This window comes from Actinia tenebrosa, unplaced genomic scaffold, assembly GCF_029948245.1.
Source record: "Actinia tenebrosa isolate PJP-AT-01 unplaced genomic scaffold, QUT_ActTen_1.0 PGA_scaffold10__47_contigs__length_13832649, whole genome shotgun sequence".
Lineage (NCBI taxonomy): Eukaryota > Metazoa > Cnidaria > Anthozoa > Actiniaria > Actiniidae > Actinia > Actinia tenebrosa.
In genome coordinates this window covers 13518329-13540016 of record NW_028292570.1, presented here as the reverse complement: position 1 = coordinate 13540016, position 21688 = coordinate 13518329, and the positions used below count along the sequence as shown (strand labels likewise).

The 21688-nt window shown below is 35.4% G+C and overlaps 1 protein-coding gene across 4 annotated transcripts; it reads right to left on the bottom strand.

The window, feature by feature from the left end:
• Window positions 1–7950: 7950 nt before the first annotated feature.
• LOC116308823 (uncharacterized) lies at window positions 7951–21455 on the bottom strand. Of its 4 annotated transcripts, none has more exons than XM_089027067.1 (6): window positions 21369–21455; window positions 20016–20440; window positions 12894–12980; window positions 11428–12582; window positions 10372–10413; window positions 7951–10114 (listed from the first exon to the last, which is right to left on the bottom strand). In XM_089027067.1, exons 1-6 carry the CDS (start codon window positions 21383–21385, stop codon window positions 8073–8075), a joined length of 3768 nt encoding a protein of 1255 aa, XP_088883193.1. In that variant the 5' UTR covers window positions 21386–21455; the 3' UTR covers window positions 7951–8072. The 4 variants fall into 4 exon arrangements, with proteins under 4 accessions (XP_088883193.1, XP_088883195.1, XP_088883192.1 ...); XM_089027069.1 differs by lacking the exon at window positions 21369–21455 and adding an exon at window positions 21199–21265; XM_089027066.1 differs by lacking the exon at window positions 21369–21455 and adding an exon at window positions 21113–21178.
• Window positions 21456–21688: the final 233 nt, after the last annotated feature.

The following is a 21688-nucleotide window of genomic DNA, read 5'->3' as shown; positions in this document are numbered from 1 at the left end:
AAGATGAAAGTAGCCAAAATCGATAGTCCATGATTTGATTTTCGCAGTCGCCATAATAATGCATGTCTTTTCAAAAGATGAAAGTAGCCAAAATCGATAGTCCATGATTTTTGCTCGAAAACGGCCAAAAATGACCTATTAAGCATTCGTCATAAATAATTCATATCTTTTTTTTGATCTTTTTCTTAAAATGACCTGTTTTACAGGGTTAAAAGATATGAAAATTGTGGAAAAATCTAGCTGACAAAATAATTTATAATATTAGTACAAAAGATAAAATTGCGCTTATTTCTAGAAACTGTTGCCGCAGTCTTAAGCAGCGCAGAGCAGACCAGAGATTAGTTATGCTGTACAAAATTATAAACAACATAGTTGATGTAGATCTCTGTAATGAACTGATACCCTTGACAAGAAACTCAAGAGATAATCACAACAGATCCTTTAAAATACCTCCCGAGAGAAAAAAACATATATACAATACAGCTTTCTACCATGGACAATAAACGATCCACCCGCTGAATGTTAATGCACTTAAAAGTGGGGTCTGTAAATTAGAACACTAACTTTGATCCTGACCTACCCGAGCACTTAAGCCTCGAAGAGAGGGTGTGCTTGTAATTTGATAAATATGTAAATGTAAATTGATTTCTTAGTAGTATTAGTATTAGTATTAGTATTAGTATTAGTATTAGTATTAGTATTAGTAGTATTTTTTTTTTTTAACAAGCTTCAAGCTGTCCAAAATGCTGCTGCTCGTCTCATCACCCTGTCGCGCAAACATGATCACATAACTCCTGTCCTCATTGATTTACACTGGCTTCCTGTGGCTGAAAGGATCAAGTTTAAAATAATTTTGCTTACCTTCAAAGCCCTACATAATCTCTCTCCTGTCTACATCCAAGATCTCATCTCTACCTATAAACCTTCACGCAATCTTCGATCGTCTTCTCATCTGGCTCTAAACTTCAAGTCCTACAATCTTCAATCTTATGGTCTAGGTTCTTTTTCTGTTGCTGCCCCTAAACTTTGGAACATGCTCCCGTCATCAATAAGAAACACTACTAATTTGGCTTCATTCAAATCACAACTTAAGACTTATTTATTTAAATTAGCTTTCAAAACATAGTTTTTGCTTTAACATTTTTCATCATCATTTATTTTCAATGCGCTTAGAGCAGATTTGTATAAGCGCTTTACAAATTTTTATATATTATTATTATTTATTGTGTTTCCAGTATTGGTTTCTACTATCTTTTCCAGTCTAGTGTTTTCACAAACAAAGCCTTTCACCGATGACCTTGGTCAAGACACCAAAGAGGGATATAATCATTCATGGTCTCTTACGTTAACAGGCAGATTAAGACTATTCCCGTTTTTCTTCCACGCAAACGGCAAACGTGACCACGTTTTCATCGTTTCCCTACATTTCACTTTACCTTTTGCAAACCTTCTCGACAAAGACAAGTATCCTTTTGTTTATCTACTACTTGGAGATTTTTGCGAATGCTTTTCACTAATTTTAAAGAATTTTTCAATTCAACTGACGTTTCACGTTTGCAGCAAACCAAAATGTCAAACTCTCTAATATCAAAGAGATAACTTTATTGCAAAATCACTTTAATGATGCACGGGCTTTACGCTAAGAACCACTCTGGTAACTGAAAGGAAAAAACACTATTAATAGGAGAAGGGTGGGGGGAAAACTACAAATACAAACTGATCCTCACTGAATGCTTCATGATTACCTGGCAGGACCATAGTGTCATATAATCCCTTACTATCCCTAGCGTGAGGTGGAGGTTAGGGTCATATTTGCATCAAAATTTAAACAATCAGAGAACGCTAACAACTCTGTTAAAGGAATAAAAACATAAATTTAAAGTAATGCTTCTTATAAAAACGATAGCGCTTTCTATTGTTCTGCGGCATATCGCTTGCCTCACATCAGAATTTTGAGATTTTCTACTGCGGGGGATGTATCAACCTATGGAGAGATGTTTGTGAAAAAATATGATCTAAAAGTCGCTTCTTAAGACGTTTACGTTTGAGTTTGAGGTTTTCAACCAATCACAACACCCGAAAACAATAGAAAGAAAAAGCCTCAAATTTGTCATATTCCCCACATAGAATTTCTGTCGTATTGAAGCACAGAAGATTTAAAGGGATTTAAAGACTAAAAGGGAGTTTGTCATTAGTTAAATATCACAAAAAACATACTTTTTCTCCATTTTTCGTGTTTCGACCAATAAGAAGATTGGTTTAAACAATACTACAATTATCACCTTTCTACATTCCATGCCGTTGAGTGCTATCGTTCTTATCTGCATCGTTACTTAAATAATCATTTGTATCTTTTGTGACTTCCTCTAACCCTCCCCTCTCAGTACTTATCTTTGGCAGGAAATAATGATGATGATGATGATGATGATGATTAATGTTTTCTGATTGGTTCAAGTTCCCTGACATGAACCAATCAACGTGGATTATTATTTTCCCGCTCTTTTCATCACGTGACTGGTTGGTTGGAAGTTTTTCAAAGTTGGTTTTGTTCTTTTAGTCCAGCTGCTAACGTCAAAAAAAATATCGAATTGTTCACTTTGATGATAAAAGCATGAAACTTGGCATGATTGCTAAACTCCCTGGGACAAACATTTTTTGATATGGGGCCAAGCGAAATTCGCTTGGGGACAGCAGGAATGGGCATGCCCGGAATTTCCGACATGGAAACGAGGCTACAACATAAAAACACCCTAAAATACGACAGTTTTGAGATACTTCCACCACTAAACATCGAATTTGTGTCAAGTGAGCAATTTCACTTGCTTTAATTTGAATAATCACGATCACGTGATCGTTTTAAAAAAAATCAACTTTAGCTTGGGATCCCTGTGTCGAAAAATCAAAAAGTTCCTATTTTTGTGGCTTTTTGAGTAAGATATATAACTATAATATTTTCTGCTAATCATATAAATCGGTTTGATAAAGTATCAATTTGAAAAAGGCCTTTGTATCTTCATATTACGGATTTCATATCCTGGGCAGCATACCGTGCCTCAAAGTAATGATGAAAAGGTAAATTATACACCGTGAAAAGATGAAAAAACTTACTGACGTTTCGGACGCTACTCCTTCGTCGGAGTAAAAGAGAAAGAAGTGGTAGAAAGGAGTGTATTTGGTCGCAAGACCAAAGAAATGCGGCTTATTCACCTATTGGGCACTCTTAGTCCCAACGGGATTAATGAACGCTTTATTTTCAACTAACCTTTCCTTTTGTCTTTTGATTGTTTGTTTTTGTTTCCTTGCCTACCTTGCTCTCATTGGTTTCTTTTGTCTTATTCTATCATATATACACTCCTTTCTACCACTTCTTTCTCTTTTACTCCGACGAAGGAGTAGCGTCCGAAACGTCAGTAAGTTTTTTCATCTTTTCACGGTGTATAATTTACCTTTTCATCATTACTGTTTCATTAGAAACACCGACGCAGCTCACACTAGTTTTTAGCTAGTTATATCTTTTCGTGCCTCAAAGTCTTCACTTTCAAATCACGAGCCAGCAATCATCTCACTATTACCAATGTTTATGGAAAATGCACATTCCTTTGCGATGATTGTCCATTCTATGAGAGTCATCAAAGATGCTACACAATTTCTCAACCCTAACCAGATTCCAGTTCTTACTCTTGACCAGCCTCTGTTTGCTTTGGGCAAGCAAATCCAGTGGACCCTTGGTGGTACATATAGCGAGGACAATTTTGTCATCATGTTTGGTGCACTACACATCGAAATGGGAGTATTCAAGATGATTGGAAAATGGCTCGGTGGAAGTGGCTGGACTGAAGCTCTATGCAATGCAAATGTAGCTACCCAGGGAGTGGCGGAGTCCTTCGTAAAGGCAAGCCATTTAACGCGGACCCGGAGAGCGCACCAAGTAACAGCAGTAAGCCTTTATGTGCTCATGCATAATGCATACATCGACCACGCCAAAGATGTTGAAGAACCCAAGCCGTTTTTAGAATGGAAAGAGAGCATGCTAGAATGCCCGCAGTTTTTATACTGGTCCACATTTCTAGATCTAGAACTCCTCTCTTTGAAATTGGTCAGGTCAATAAGAGAAGGTAACTTTTCAATGTTCATCAAGTCTATGAAGGAGATAATACCATGGATGTTTGCTCTTGATCACCCGAACTATGCCAGATGGCTATCTGTGCATTATCGTGACATGTGCACCCTACAAGCCAAACACCCAGATGTCTACGCTAACTTTTGCAATGGTTCTTTTGTGGTACATAAGAGCAAAAGGCTGTTTTCGTCCATAGCACTAGACCATGCTCACGAGCAAGAGAATGCCAAAGTCAAAGGAGAAGGAGGTACCGTGGGTCTGACAGAAAACCCTGCAGCATTGAGAAGATGGATGGTGTCAGGTCCTGAAGTAGCAAGAATGATCGAGGAGTTTGAAGATTTGGCAAATAAAGCTCATGATATCCAACACCATGAACAGCAACCTGGTGTGCAGAGTGCCTTCGCAAAAGATGTCAAAAGTCTCATTGCGTCCCTTGAAGAAATGGGAAATCCCTTTCTTGAAGAAGGGAAAGACCTCATTGCATTACACACAAGGGATATCATGGATTCAGCTGTTGTTGACGCAGTAAAGAGTGTTAAAAAGGTTGGAAAAGACCAATTCAATTTGTTCTTCCAAGAGCGGCTCGTCGAGAGAAAGAAGCCTATTACTGACCCTATACCAATAAACAACTTCCATATTTTCTCACCCATTGGCAAGAAAACCACATCAAAAGAAGGCGCTAAATTACAAGTGCTAAAAGAAGACTGCGCACTTTTTTCCAGGTTATACATCTCTTGTCAAAGCCGAGATGGAAATCTTGAAGAGTTCTTCAAGTTCGAAAATCAGCCTTGGCCGCCATCTCTCTCGCAAGTAGGGCAGCTAAGAACAGGACAAAAAGCAGAATTGATAAAGTGTTTGCCGAAACCGTCGCCTGAGGTTGCAGGACACCCAAGTGTAGATGCAATTATTCTTGATGGTGCAGTTATTGTCCAAATGTTGCCACCCAAAACCGCAAGCACATTTGACGATTACTTCAATGCGGTATTTGCACCCTATATTCTCAGACAGCTAGAGTCAGTGAAGCGACTTGACATAGTATGGGATGTGTACCGAGATGACTCTCTGAAAAGATCTACTCGAGAGAAGAGAGGTTATGGTCAACGTAGAAAGGTATGTGCTGCAAAACCATAATCAGTGTACATTGGATATATTTAAGATAGAACATTCGATTAATTTGAGAACATTTCCCCCCCTGTAAAACAGGTGCTTCCATCGACAAGAATTCCTCGGGACTGGAAAGGGTTTCTTAGAGTCAATGAAAATAAAGACGAGTTTTTCAAACTCTTTGCTAACAAGGTACAGTGATAATGAATACAAATGCGATAGCAGTGTGCATGGTTGCAAACATTAAATTTTATTTGAAATAATTAATTTTTTGGTCACAACACAACTTAATTTCGAATGTCAACCTACGTTTAACACTAACGTCCATTCCATTCATTTCGTTATCTCGTTGTTTCTCTTGACATTCCAGATGGCAAAGAGATCTATTCAACACACGCTGACAGGGTCTTATCTTCAGTTAACAGAATGGATATGAGTCTTCTTCAACCTTGTACCCACGAAGAAGCGGACACCCGTTTGATGATTCATACACTTGATCCTAATTGTTGTGGCCATCGAAAGATAAAGATTAGAAGTAACGACACAGATGTAGTTGTGCTCGCAATATCAGTTGTAAATTCTCTTCAGGTAGATGGATTATGGATCACCTTTGGTTCAGGAAAGCATCTTTGCAACATTCCTGTGCATTCCATCGCATCTATATTAGGCCCAGAAAAAGCATCAGTATTGCCTATGTTTCACGCCATTACCGGGTGTGCCGGATACTGTCTCTTTTTTTGGTGGCCGCGGAAAGAAGACAGCGTGGGACGTGTGAAACGTGTTTACAGACCTGACACCAGCTCTGCAAACTCTCAAAGAATCTCCTGAAGATGAAGGATCTATTGCCAAAGTAGAACGTTTTGTCGTTCTTTTGTACGACCGTACCAGTAACACCAAGACAGTTAATCAAGCAAGGCAAGAGTTATTTTCAAAGAAGGCAAGGAACCTCGACAATATCCCTCCCACACAAGCTGCACTGTTACAGCATATCAATAGAGCTATATTTCAAGGAATTCATATTTGGGGCCAAACACTTCTGAAGCAACCAGTTTTACCCAGTCCTTCAGAATGGGGATGGCAGAAAGATGGCAGTTCATGGGCTCCATATTGGACGACTCTTCCTCAAGCAAAGGAAAGTTGCTACGAGCTTATTCGATGCGGATGCAAGACTGCTTGCAAAGGACGGTGTAAGTGTAAAAATGCTAATTTGGTTTGTACAGGCTTATGTGGTTGCGGAGGAAGCTGTACACAGAGAGATGAGTAACCAAGTGGACAGAAATTTCATGAGCAAACAATGAATGATATTTAATCCTGAAACATTTTAATTATTCATGCGGTATAAATTGTTTTATATATGACTTAAAGTTTTTAGTATTTCCGTTTAATCAAAACAAAGATGATCTCAATTGGTCTAAAAAGCCACAAAAATAGGAACTTTTTGATTTTTCGACACAGGGATCCCAAGCTAAAGTTGATTTTTTTTAAAACGATCACGTGATCGTGATTATTCAACTCAAAGCAAGTGAAATTGCTCACTTGACACAAATTCGATGTTTAGTGGTGGAAGTATCTCAAAACTGTCGTATTTTAGGGTGTTTTTATGTTGTAGCCTCGTTTCCATGTCGGAAATTCCGGGCATGCCCATTCCTGCTGTCCCCAAGCGAATTTCGCTTGGCCCCATATCAAAAAATGTTTGTCCCAGGGAGTTTAGCAATCATGCCAAGTTTCATGCTTTTATCATCAAAGTGAACAATTTTTGACGTTAACAGCCGGACTATTTGTTCTTCATCAACCAAGAATTTCTACTGGATTATTGCTCTCTTCCCAACAGTTTACTGACTTACACAACCAACCACATTGCAAGTAAATACCTCAACTACTAAACCTACTTACATCTGCTTCGAGGAATCTGGAAAAGTTATGGAAATATTGCTTGTTTTTGGCAAGAATATGTGAAACTGTAAAAATGTCCGCAGTCAAGACTTTCGTTTAGTTAGTATTTTGTCTTCTTTGATCTGATGTGAAAAGACCCAGGAAAAGAAAAACCAAACAGCAAGGAAAGTTTGTTTTGTTTCTTAGTCTTGTTTTGAGTATATAGAATTTGTTCTAAATATCCGTGTTATTTATTTTCTTTCAGACTCGAGGTGAGCTGAACAAAGACAAGTAAAAAAGGGTGAGCTGAATTATTGCTGATCCTCACATTGAAAAACTAGATAACTATGATTATTGAATAACATTAGACTAGAATTATTTCTTGATTTACTCGGATCATTCCAGCTTGTATTAGTCGTGTAGTGTTTTCTTCGTCCATGTTCAACTAAAGTCTTGTACAAAACAAGCCATCATTTGCCGCCATTTTTCAACACAAGTTTGTTGACTTCAAAACAAAACATAACCAACTCAAAATACTATTTTATCAATGAAATGCTCTAGAATAAGTATAAATATCGATGGTTTCTTTGATATTAAGAAATATTATGATTTGACAAAGAAAACAAGTATTTTTGCTGTTGTCCGTATTTCAAGTCCAACTCACTTTGTTCAAAATATGAAGGAAAAATGAATATTTGTGAAAAATTTGAATAAAAATATTGATGAAAACAAACTTGTTCTTGTATTGATATCAAACTACTGGACATTTGTCAAGGGATATTTTTGATTTTCAATGGATTTGTTTGAATATTTGTTGAGTAAAACACAAATCAACTTTCAATCAACTACAAAAATAAAACTACAAGAAATTCTTTATTATTCAATAAAATATGATATTATTTACCAAAACAGATTATATTCTACTTGTTTATTATGGTTTCATTCAATATTCAATACATATGAGAGTTTTATTGATCTAAATACGCAACACGACACCAGGGATCAGTTGTTGTCTTAGAGACAGTTTACATTCTCTTGTTATGTTATTATTCCACAGTAAGTCTAACACTTTTACAGGACAATCATCACGTATTAATACTGAACACAGACACCGAGCACCAACATCTGTTATATAATTAAAACCTAGGTCTAGGTGTGTTATCTTAGTACGAGGCAACATGTCACATATTATTTTAACACATTCATCGTCTAATTCACAAACCACCGACAGTAAATCAACAGTAGAAATATGAACAAGAGAATTACACAACATTCTGATCCCTGATGATGATAAAGATGACAACTTAATGAACAATGACTTAACAATGAATGACTGTCTAAATATTGAACGTCGTTTAGTTTGTTCTTCGTTGATTAAATTCACTATATCTAATAAATAACTTATGTACAAACAATCGATATCAGTTATTCTATTAAATACAATCCTCCCATCCCTATCACAGTATATGTGTTTAAGGTTATTTATTACTCTGGAAGAAAATCCATCGTCTTTGTACTCGTACAGACAGGATAAAGTTAGCAGTTTATTCCTCTCACCGTCTTTATTCCCTGGTTTGATTTTTTTAATCAACTTTTTCATCATTTTTCCATCTTTTTCTCTTGAAAACATTCCCGCCATGAACATGAATGTCACATCGCTCGTTTTCTTTTTCTCTGGGATTTGTTTTTTCTCTACAAACAAAAAAGCACAAAGAAATTCTTGAATCGTTAGGTGGGTGAACGTAAATTCAAGTGGTGGTTTCTCGAATGGAGATTTTTTAACGCCAGGACAACAGTCAAGTAATCCACTCGCTTTCAGGTTTGTTATTTCTTCATCGTTAAGTTTGAATTTTTTCATATCATTTTCGTTGAAAATATATTTTTCTTCCATCATTAAATTCATCGCTAGTTTAGCTAGTTTATGTAATATTTCTTGTACTTTAGTTTCTTCCATTTCTTCATATTTAAAAGAGGAATGTTTCTTGATAAATACTTTGATTACTTCATGATAAAGTTCTGTTCTTGTGACGGGTAGTTTTTCGGTGGTTTTTGATTCAGTCATGTACCACTTAATGCAGTAGCACATTAGAAAACACATCACAGGAATGTGACCAAAACTTAAAAGAATTTCATTCGTTTTGATGTGATCAAGTGCTTTGTTCTTCATACTTTCGTTTGTTTTGAAATATTTTTTGATGTATTCTAGCACTTGAAGTGAAGAAAATCCTTGAATGTCACATCTCACATCAAAGACAATTTTTTTTAATTCCTCTGCTTCACCAGGCCTTGAGGATATCAGGACCACTGCACCGTTTAAAATTTTTCCTTTCATGATTTTGGCAATCAGAGCAGGAACAGGTATTTTTTTATAAGGGTCGTTTGGGTATTTTGCCTCCAATTCCTTGGTGATTTTCTTTCGATCTTTATACTCATCATAACCATCGAGGATGATGAGCAGCTTCTCAGGATTGTCAATCATGTACTGCAGTAATGGCTCGTCTATCACCGAGTGTTCGTTCAGTAGGGAGGACTGATTTAAGATATCACATAAGTCAACCCTTTCTTCTTCTTTTTCTAGAAGAACAAGTTGACGGAATGTCAACAGGAAGACAAACTGAAAATCAGGTACTTTGGCATTTTCTTGACCTTCCTCAAACAATCGGTCATGCGACCAATGCCGTACCAGCTTCCGACAAAAAAGGGATTTTCCAATTCCTGCTTTGCCCGTCAACAAGATAGATTTAGGATTGGTCGTGCAAGAAGCTGCAGATTTCTGATCATCATTTTCCGGGCAAAGAAACATTTCTGAACAGTTTGTGAGTTTTGTACTTCTCGCTTGAATTTCATCCATTTGCCTCCTGCCAAATCTCTTTTCTTCGGGTTCCTCGAAGTGTTTTGGACCACGTTGGATAGTCACACTCGTAAAGATGTCATCGGTTCTAATTTTCTTGTCTTCTTCCTCTGACAACAGAAAATCGGTTCGTTGTTTGATGGATGACTTCAGTTTTTCTGTATATTCTGAAAATCAAAACACAACAATTTAACACCCAAAAGACAGGAAGAAAAGGTAAGAATAAAATATCTTATAAAAATGAAGTAAAATGTGAACCCCCTACAATATCTTTGAAATGAAAATGTACCCCCTTCCTCATCATAATTTAGAAAATGTTATGCTGAGTAGCTGAATTACCACCCCCGCCCCCCCCCCCCCCCCCCCCCCCCCTTCCTCTTCATTCAAATGTTCTTGAAATTTGCACACAAGATTTGATTTTTACCTAGTGCTCTTGAAAAGAGATCTTTGTCTGCAGGTTTGTCCCCTGAAAAATAATTAATGTTCCATAAGTATCCATATATGATCATCATATCCTTAGGGTGGCTTCATATAGTTTCAGGCTTTAGAGTAATAGAACTAGAAATTATGTTATAGCAAATACAGATCTATATCTTGATATCTGATACACTAACCATATTAAAGACCATGAGTTTAGGAATCGTTTTTCGTGAAAATGATCACGTGAATAGTTACCATAGCAGCGACACGTCAGCCACAAAACGGGCCCTTTTTGCCATTAAGAAATTAAAAACTTAAGTTTCCCGTGTTCAATCATTTTTAGATTTTGTAATATGAAAGTTTGTTTTGTTATCTATTATATGACAGAGTTTTATTAAGATCGTGACTACAGAAATCAAGATTCTTAAGAAATATCGATTTTTTAAGATAAAAAGTTTTCTATGTCAGTCGCCTTATTATTCTACGAAGAAAAACTGTAGAAATGTAAAGATATTTGACCACATAGTTTTCGAGTTTTTTTTATAAATAATGCACAACTTTTCGTGACGTTATCAAAATAAAAGTTCTGGTACTGCACATGCTTGTCCTTTAAACCTGGCGCGTGCGTACGAAAACTGTCATAAACATGTTCTACCACTCTAACTGACATCTTACACACCATAACCTGACTGGACCATTACTGTCACCATACCAACCACTTCATGTCATATATACATGTTCTACCACTCTAACTGACATCTTACACACCATAACCTGACTAGACCATTACAGTCACCATACCATCCACTTCATGTCATATACATGTCCCACCACTCTAACTGACATCTTACACACCATAACCTGACTGGACCATTACTGTCACCATACCAACCACTTCATGTCATACACATGTCCTACCAATCTAACTGACATCTTACACACCATAACCTGACTAATCCATTACAGTCACCATACCAACCACTTCATGTCATATACATGTCCTACCACTCTAACGCTCAAAAGAGGACCAACAAACAATATTGTGTTTAAGTCAACTAACCTTTTGCATGACTTTCAATAATTCTTCTTTGGTCTTGCTTTATTGATGATAAATCTTCAAGCATTGTGTCGTGTCCTTGTAGCAGTTTGGCCTGACTTTCTGCACTATTCTTCTGTCCTTGTAGCAGTTTGGCCTGACTTTCTGCACTATTCTTCTGTCCTTGTAGCAGTTTGGCCTGACTTTCAGAACTATTCTTCTGTCCTTGTAGCAGTTTGGCTTGACTTTCTGCACTATTCTTCTGTCCTTGTAGCAGTTTGGCCTGACCGTCTGCACTATTCTTCTGTCCTTGTAGCAGTTTGGCCTGACTTTCTGCACTATTCTTCTGTCCTTGTAGCAGTTTGGCCTGACTTTCTGCACTATTCTTCTGTCCTTGTAGCAGTTTGGCCTGACTTTCTGCACTATTCTTCTGTCCTTGTAGCAGTTTGGCCTGACTTTCTGCACTATTCTTCTGTCCTTGTAGCAGTTTGGCCTGACTTTCTGCACTATTCTTCTGTCCTTGTAGCAGTTTGGCCTGACTTTCTGCACTATTCTTCTGTCCTTGTAGCAGTTTGGCTTGACTTTCTGCACTATTCTTCTGTCCTTGTAGCAGTTTGGCCTGACCGTCTGCACTATTCTTCTGTCCTTGTAGCAGTTTGGCCTGACTTTCTGCACTATTCTTCTGTCCTTGTAGCAGTTTGGCCTGACTTTCTGCACTATTCTTCTGTCCTTGTAGCAGTTTGGCCTGACTTTCTGCACTATTCTTCTGTCCTTGTAGCAGTTTGGCCTGACTTTCTGCACTATTCTTCTGTCCTTGTAGCAGTTTGGCCTGACTTTCTGCACTATTCTTCTGTCCTTGTAGCAGTTTGGCCTGACTTTCTGCACTATTCTTCTGTCCTTGTAGCAGTTTGGCCTGACTTTCTACACTATTCTTCTGTCCTTGTAGCAATTTGGTTTGACTTTCTGCACTATTCTTCTGTCCTTGTAGCAGTTTGGCCTGACCTTCTGCACTATTCTTCTGTCCTTGTAGCAGTTTGGTCTGACTTTCTGCACTATTCTTCTGTCCTCGTAGCAGTTTGGCCTGACTTTCTGCACTATTCTTCTGTCCTTGTAGCAGTTTGGCCTGACTTTCTGCAATACTGACTTGTCCTTGTTGCAGTTGTTCTAATTTGCTGTTAACTGTTTAAATTTTAAAATAATTTTTTCACAAAAAATTAGAATGTTAAATATGTCTCACTAAAAATATCGTTTTCCTCCACTCTTCTATTTTATGTCTTCTTATTCTAAGCGCTTTTTTCATCATCTAGGTGTCAAAATATGTTGTGGAGTCCCTTGCTTAGGCCTCGTATAAGTCCATAACATTTTGACTGCTAGATGACAAAAATTGTGGTAAATGAGATGAAATACCATGGAAAACTGGAGGAAATTGGTTAATTACATGCATACACTTATATACAAAAAAAAAACAATTTTCTTACAAAGTAACTTACATGAATCCAGTGTCTCTAAAATAGCTTTGTCTTGGTCTGCACAGTGTTTCAACATTGGAAGTAGTTCAGTCCATGGCTTTTGAACATCTTGAGAAAAGATATGTGCGTATCAGAGAAGCACTTGTTTATACAGAAAAAGTATACTACAAACCATAGCTAATCGTTTTATGTTCTCATACTTATTCTAGTCTGTTCTGTCCCATTCAATTCCATTCTATTCTATTCTGTTCTCATACTTATTCTATTCTGTTCTGTCCCATTCAATTCCTTTCTATTCTATTCTGTTCACATACTTATTCTATTCTGTTCTGTTCACATACTTATTCTATTCTATTCTGTTCACACATACTTATTCTATTCTATTCTGTTCTCATACTTATTCTATTCTGTTCTGTTCTCATACTTATTCTATTCTATTCTGTTCACATACTTATTGTATTCTGTTCTGTTCACATACTTATTCTATTCTGTTCTGTTCACATACTTATTTTATTCTATTCTGTTCACATACTTATTCTATTCTATTCTGTTCACATACTTATTCTATTCTATTCTGTTCACATACTTATTCTATTCTATTCTGTTCACATACTTATTCTATTCTATTCTGTTCTCATACTTATTCTATTCTATTCTGTTCTCATACTTATTATATTCTATTCTGTTCTCATGCAATCATGTGCGGTCCTATTCATTCCATTTCATTCACTTCTACATTTCATACTATTTCCTTAAGAAAACTTAAATTATATTCTGTCCCATTCAATCCCTTTTAATTCTATTCTATTCTCATACTTATCCTATTCTGTTCTGTCCAATTAAATTACTTTCTATTCTATTCTGTTCTCATACCTATTCTATTCTATTCTATTCTATTCTATTCTATTCTGTTCACATACTTATTCTATTCTATTCTGTTCACATACTTATTCTATTCTGTTCTGTTCACATACTTATTCTATTCTATTCTGTTCACATACTTATTCTATTCTATTCTGTTCACATACTTATTCTATTCTATTCTGTTCACATACTTATTCTATTCTATTCTGTTCTCATACTTATTCTATTCTATTCTGTTCTCATACTTATTCTATTCTATTCTGTTCACATACTTATTCTATTCTATTCTGTTCTCATACTTATTCTATTCTATTCTGTTCTCATACTTATTCTATTCTATTCTGTTCTCATACTTATTCTATTCTATTCTGTTCTCATACTTATTCTATTCTGTTCTGTCCCATTCAATTCCTTTCTATTCTATTCTGTTCTCATACTTATTCTATTCTATTCTGTTCTCATACTTATTCTATTCTATTCTGTTCTCATACTTATTCTATTCTATTCTGTTCACATACTTATTCTATTCTATTCTATTCACATACTTATTCTATTCTATTCTGTTCTCATACTTATTCTATTCTATTCTGTTCTCATACTTATTCTATTCTATTTGTAACCGGCGGCAAGGCGCTCAGCTATGAATCAGATTGCAAGTGGTTTTGACAAAAGAATTTATTGAAAAATTCACACAACTTTACAATACATGAAAAAAAAACGGGAACGAGATTACAGGATATCTCTAATGAAAACAAGAAAAATATTTACAGTGAGATAAAATAAATTTGTAGCTTATCTAAATAGCTAAAAAGTTATGAATAAAATACAGTTTTGCTAGATATAAATAGAAACGGAAATACGTAAATTACGTCACAGGTAATTTGAATACCATAATATGAATTGCCAACGAGTGTAAAATACTGACACAAACTAGGTGTTTATATGTTTAAAATGGAAGTTATACGCCGTATAAATGATACAAGAATAATGGAAAACTATGGAAAAGTTGTTAGAAGGGTTTACTAATATGTTTAGGTAAGTGTTTAACCAGTTATTGTTATGCGAATTTATCCTAAACAGTGATATGATTACCTCGTGGTCAATCCGTGACCTTGCAAATTAAAGTTTACGAAGACAACCAAAAGGTCTATAAAAAGGTCTTTTAACCTGTGGTGAAGGTTACTCAAACTAGTTTAGAGGTTGAACGAACGTTTACCGCGATAGCGGTTCCTGTAGCTATGTTTAGAACGTTTTTAAGAATGAAAACTATTGGTTTATACGCGAGTTTACCAATGATGGCTAATAAACGATGAATGCTAGATTTAACTACTATCCTTAGATTTATGGTTTAACTTCGTTAGTTCAACACTGAAAACGCTAAGTGATGCTAGATTTACTTGTTTAAGACGAGAATTATCCGAATTACGAGTTTAAAAGACAAAATACACTTAGCGTGATTACTAAATTACTACTGCGTGAAATTGATAACTTTGTACTAAATTACGCGCTAATGCGACTAGCATTACAACAACATGAAACGAATGCTTAACAAATATATAAATAATCTAAGCTATAAAATATAACGACTAGTTAACGATATTAACATAGATTTGTCCTAAATCTATCCTAGGTATAAGTGTAAAAGGCTTCAAAGATTCATACCTTTACATCGTAGAGAATTCCTTGTCTTGATATGTGCAACGTCTTCAAGAACTTTTACTACACTGATTTAAGCTTAGTTTGGGCCTACTTTTATGGGAAAACCTGCATTCTTAAGACCTTACACATCCTACGCAATATTGCACGCCCTAGGCGCAAACAGGATGTCCCAAACACGAACTTACGTAAGCAAGCGCCAAACCTAGGCATGACTCACTGTAATGTAATTACGTACGGAAATTATTTCTTGCTTACGCATTTTCCACGCAAACAGTTAAAGTGCCTATCACCCTTTTTTTTTTACTTTTTCATATCGAAATATAAGCTATTCTAAGAAACCTGTCGAAAGAATTTTTTGATTCTGACGCTTCTTTCTATTTTTTTCGAGCGGTCAAAAGTGCGAAAATAGGAAGATTTCAAAATATGACCGAGCGAGAGGGGAGACTGGGCTAGTGACGTAGAAGGAGCAACACGCTCTTCTTGATTTACAAAGAAATGTATGGGATACTAGGGGGGATAATGAAGACGTCCTTGCGTTTCTTGGGTTTTTTTAGAAGTCCTTGGACTTTTAACTACTTTCTTGGGCTTCTATGAGGAAGTTAATTATCTAAAGATTCCATTTCCAGTTCTCATCAAGATTCGTAGCCTAATTTACTGGTATATTAGTGAAGCGAACACAACCTAGCAAAGCAAGCGAGGTGACTGAAGTGAAGTGATTCCGACCCGATCACAAATATTATCTCATTGGCTGGGAATAAAACTTGTCAAAACCTTAGTAAATACACCAAAAGTACAGCAGCATAGATAGAAATTCCTACCTGGAAATTCCTAGAGTCGTTATAGGGAACCGAAGTTGATAACAGGTAACATTTTACTTGCCATTGCTCGAACTGAGTCGTCTTCGCACCGGATCGGGAATTTATTCCCGGTTTATTAAAGAATAAAACAGTTTTGGTGATTGTGGTAACATTTCAGTGGTTATTAAACTCTTAAGAAGTATTTGGTGCATTGCTAAAAGGGCTGTAATGAATGGTTGAGACAAAATTCCCGTACGATTGACACAATAATACTACTATTCACAATATTTTAATTATTTGCTACCGTAGAATGCTCTTCAGATTTCTTACCTTTATCGAATTTCCCTCAATAGACGATCGTTTTATCTTTAAAGATAGGTATGGCTAGATACTGTGAGACAGGATAGAAAACTGATAGAATAGAAAATATTATATTTGACTATGAAGTGAAACCATGTTGACCTGCAGAGTAACAGTAGACTGATGATGCGAAGTGTCACGCACCCTTACATGTAGTTCCTCGACTGAACTACTACAGTATAAATATATAATGCAATTCATGTTTAGATATTTTGAAAACTGTTAAGCCATCTACATTGAAAAAGATTTTGTGAACTACCTGGAGTTATTTCATTGTTTCTGTTATTTACATTTGATGTTTCTGATTTGGAAACGACCTGGAAGAATTTTGCGCGGCACGGACTCACATATTCATCCATAAATACATCAGATATTAATAAGAATAATGCTAAAAAATTTATGACTTAAAGGGTGTAGGTACATGTAGTGCTCAGAGTTACTGTATGTGAAATCTATAAGTTTTTGAAGCTAATTTATTACACTTGATTCTGAGCGTGACAGCCTAATATGAGGTTTTCCCTAGGTTGCGTTTAACTTCTCGCTGCTTTTCTTTTTCTTAAAATAATTCAAAAATAATATCATTCTTGAAGTCTGAAGTAATTAACATCCTCTAACCAGAAAAATGAGGTCTTTTGAAAGCGTATAAACGGCAAATTGGGCATAAATACCAGTGAAATCTAGAGAGAATGAGGAAATATCTAAACCCAACTTACTCCTCTTACGTCACAGCCCAGTCCTCTAGGTTATCATTTTACGCGGCCAGAGTCAAAGAAATGCCTATTTTCGCACTTTTGACCGCTCGAAAAAAATAGAAAGAAGGGTCAGAATCAAAAAATTCTTTCGACACGTTTCTTAGAATAGCTTATATTTGGATATAAAAAAGTAAAAAAAAAAGGGTGATAGGCACTTTAACTAAAGAATTACATTCCTATGTGTACACGAGGCATTCCTAATTTAAAATATAGATTTATGACTAAATAATTACTGTCCAAAATAGTGTCTTTTGACTCTGTCACATATTCTGTTCACATACTTATTCTATTCTATTCTGTTCTCATACTTATTCTATTCTATTCTATTCTGTTCACATACTTATTCTATTCTATTCTGTTCACATACTTATTCTATTCTATTCTGTTCACATACTTATTCTATTCTATTCTGTCCCAATCAATTCCTTTCTATTCTATTTTGTTCACATACTTATTCTATTCTATTCTGTTCACACATACTTATTCTATTCTATTCTGTCCCATTCAATTCCTTTCTATTCTATTCTGTTCACATACTTATTCTATTCTATTCTGTTCACACATACTTATTCTATTCTATTCTGTTCACATACTTATTCTATTCTATTCTGTTCACATACTTATCCTATTCTATTCTGTTCACATACTTATTCTATTCTATTCTGTTCACACATACTTATTCTATTCTATTCTGTCCCATTCAATTTCTTTCTATTCTATTCTGTTCACATACTTATTCTATTCTATTCTGTTCACACATACTTATTCTATTCTATTCTGTTCACATACTTATTCTATTCTATTCTGTTCACATACTTATCCTATTCTATTCTGTTCACATACTTATTCTATTCTATTCTGTTCACATACTTATTCTATTCTATTCTGTTCACATACTTATTCTATTCTATTCTGTTCTCATACTTATTCTATTCTATTCTGTTCACATACTTATTCTATTCTATTCTGTTCTCATACTTATTCTATTCTATTCTGTTCTCATACTTATTCTATTCTATTCTGTTCACATACTTATTCTATTCTATTCTGTTCTCATACTTATTCTATTCTATTCTGTTCACATACTTATTCTATTCTATTCTGTTCACATACTTATTCTATTCTATTCTGTTCACATACTTATTCTATTCTATTCTGTCCCAATCAATTCCTTTCTATTCTATTTTGTTCACATACTTATTCTATTCTATTCTGTTCACACATACTTATTCTATTCTATTCTGTCCCATTCAATTCCTTTCTATTCTATTCTGTTCACATACTTATTCTATTCTATTCTGTTCACATACTTATTCTATTCTATTCTGTTCACATACTTATTCTATTCTATTCTGTTCACATACTTATTCTATTCTATTCTGTTCACATACTTATTCTATTCTATTCTGTTCACATACTTATTCTATTCTATTCTGTTCACATACTTATTCTATTCTATTCTGTTCACATACTTATTCTATTCTATTCTGTTCTCATACTTATTCTATTCTATTCTGTTCACATACTTATTCTATTCTATTCTGTTCACATACTTATTCTATTCTATTCTGTTCATATACGTATTCTATTCTATTCTGTCCCATTCAATTCCTTTCTATTCTATTCTGTTCTCATACTTATTCTATTCTATTCTGTTCACACATACTTATTCTATTCTATTCTGTTCACATACTTATTCAATTCTATTCTGTTCACATACTTATTCCATTCTATTCTGTTCACATACTTATTCTATTCTATTCTGTTCACATACTTATTCTATTCTATTCTGTTCACATACTTATTCTATTCTATTCTGTTCACATACTTATTCTATTCTATTCTGTTCTCATACTTATTCTATTCTATTCTGTTCTCTTACTTATTCTATTCTATTCTGTTCACATACTTATTCTATTCTATTCTGTTCTCATACTTATTCTATTCTATTCTGTTCTCATACTTATTCTCTTCTATTCTGTTCTCATACTTATTCTATTCTATTCTGTTCTAATACTTATTCTATTCTATTCTGTTCTAATACCTATTCTATTCTGTTCTGTTCTCATGGTTATTCTATTTATTCTCTCCCATGCAATCATGTATGGTCCTATTCATTCCATTTCCTTCCCTTCTACATTTCATACTATTTCCTTAAGAAAACTTATGACCAAGTTCTTATCTTGAGTGTAAGTCCTACCAAAAATTAACACCCTAAATTTAAAACAAATATCATTCCTCCACTCCTTGCACTTGCAGATTAAACGCTAAAATACAATTTTGAAATGAAAATTTTGTCTGAAAAGGAATATCCCTCATCCCCCCCCCCCTCCCCCAGACTTTCTCTCTTTGTTTGTCTCTATTCTATTCTATTCTATTCTAAGTTATTCTATTCTGTTCTCTTTTGTTCTATATCATTCTGTCTGTTCTAATCCCTTCTATTCCTACTCTATTCTGTTCTTATTCTATTCTGTTCTCTTTCATTCTATTTCATTCTGTCTGTTCTAATCCCTTCTATTCCTACTCTATTCTGTTCTTATTCTATTCTGTTCTCTTTCATTCTATATCATCCAGTCTGTTCTAATCCATCCTATTCCTACTCTATTCCATTCTAAATTTTTATAGGAAAGATTGAATGACTACATGAATGTAAATAGTGTTGAATGACATACATGATGGATGTGATCTATCTGATTTAATATAACTCTCACCTTGTTCCACCTTATCAAAGTCCCCAGCAGTAGCGCCGAACAACCTCAGTGAATTACATCCATCCCTCCATGATGTTTGAAACTCAGTAGCTTCAACCCTTGAAACTGGAGAGTGACACAAATTGTTTCGCATTTCTTTTAACGTTTTAAGGGCTGCTACCAGATTAGCTGCTACAACAAATGGTGGCCGTGAATGAAGAAGAGCATTGATTAAAAGAGACATGTCCCATCCTGATGTATCACCAGATGTCACTGCCTTCTTTTCATACCAAAGAGGCTTAAACATCCGCAGCAGGTCAGCTCCATTCTGAGCACAGTCAGTCCAAGGTGTGTATTTTCCTGCAGCATTCCACTGATTTTTGAAGTAACGACGCAGACATGGATTCCCTACTCTTAACAGAAGTAAGGCCAGGCAACAGTAGTTCCTGTTTAAGATACACCCACAAAATTAGTATTGATTACAGTCCGGTAGTATTACATCTACGGTATTTTTATCTCATATATGATCATTATATACACAGTAATTTAGGTTAACCACAAGAGGAAAAGCGCTCACATTTCTTAGTTAAAATCTTCAACTAACTAATAAATTTGGGCTATGTTCCAGTGCAGAATATCCCTCAGCAAGGAGGTAACCATGGCAACCAGGCCACAACTCAACACTGGAAGCTGTCACACTGTTAAAACAGTAGAGATATTACTTACCTAAGGCCTAGGTCAAAAACAATGATTATCAGGTGATAATGAGGCGACATTCTTTGATGTAATTAAGTTCAGTGCATGGAAAGTTCGACGTTTGCCCTAGGCCTAAGATGACCAAACTTACCATATAGAGGAGGGAGGGAGGGCAACTTGAACGATGGCAAGCATGCAAAAATGGCATACAAACTACTAGTGAACACACCACCTGGAGTGAGGGGGCATGCGTAGTGTGGATGGTCAGCTGGTCAACTGTGCTTGGGCTAGCATGCGCTGTTGTGGTTTTAACTTAGTCTAAATTACATTTAGCCCCATCAAGCAATTATAATTATTGACCAATATAATTTAAAATGTTTTTCACAAATTAGATATAGTAGCTAAACCATACAATATCTTACCTTTCTTCTTCGTCCATGTTTATTCAATGGACTATTGAAGTGTTCAACATGGATAGATATAGTAGATAAACCATACAATATCTTACCTTTCTTCTTTGTCCATGTTTATTCAATGGACTATTGAAGTGTTCAACATGGATAGATATAGTAACTAAACCATACAATATCTTACCTTCCTTCTTTGTCCATGTTTATTCAATAGACTATTGAAGTGTTCAATAGATAGATATAGTAGCTAAACCATACAATATCTTACCTTTCTTCTTCGTCCATGTTTATTCAATGGAATATTGATTCAACATAGTATTAAATGTACATGGATTGGGTTTTTTCAGTGAACATTCTAAAGAGGAACAGAAATTGGACTTGAGACTTCAGTTATAAGCAAAAGAATAAAACATTCGAATAAATAAGGTGATTCTTTGACCTGTTTTACACATCACTGCACAGCTGTACAGCAAAACAAACTGACTGGAAGTTACTATCTAGAACTTAGTGGAGAGGGGACTGGGGAGGGAAAAAGGAAAGGGGAGGAAGATTGGGGAAGAGGAGAGTCCCCAGTTCCCTCTCATTCCC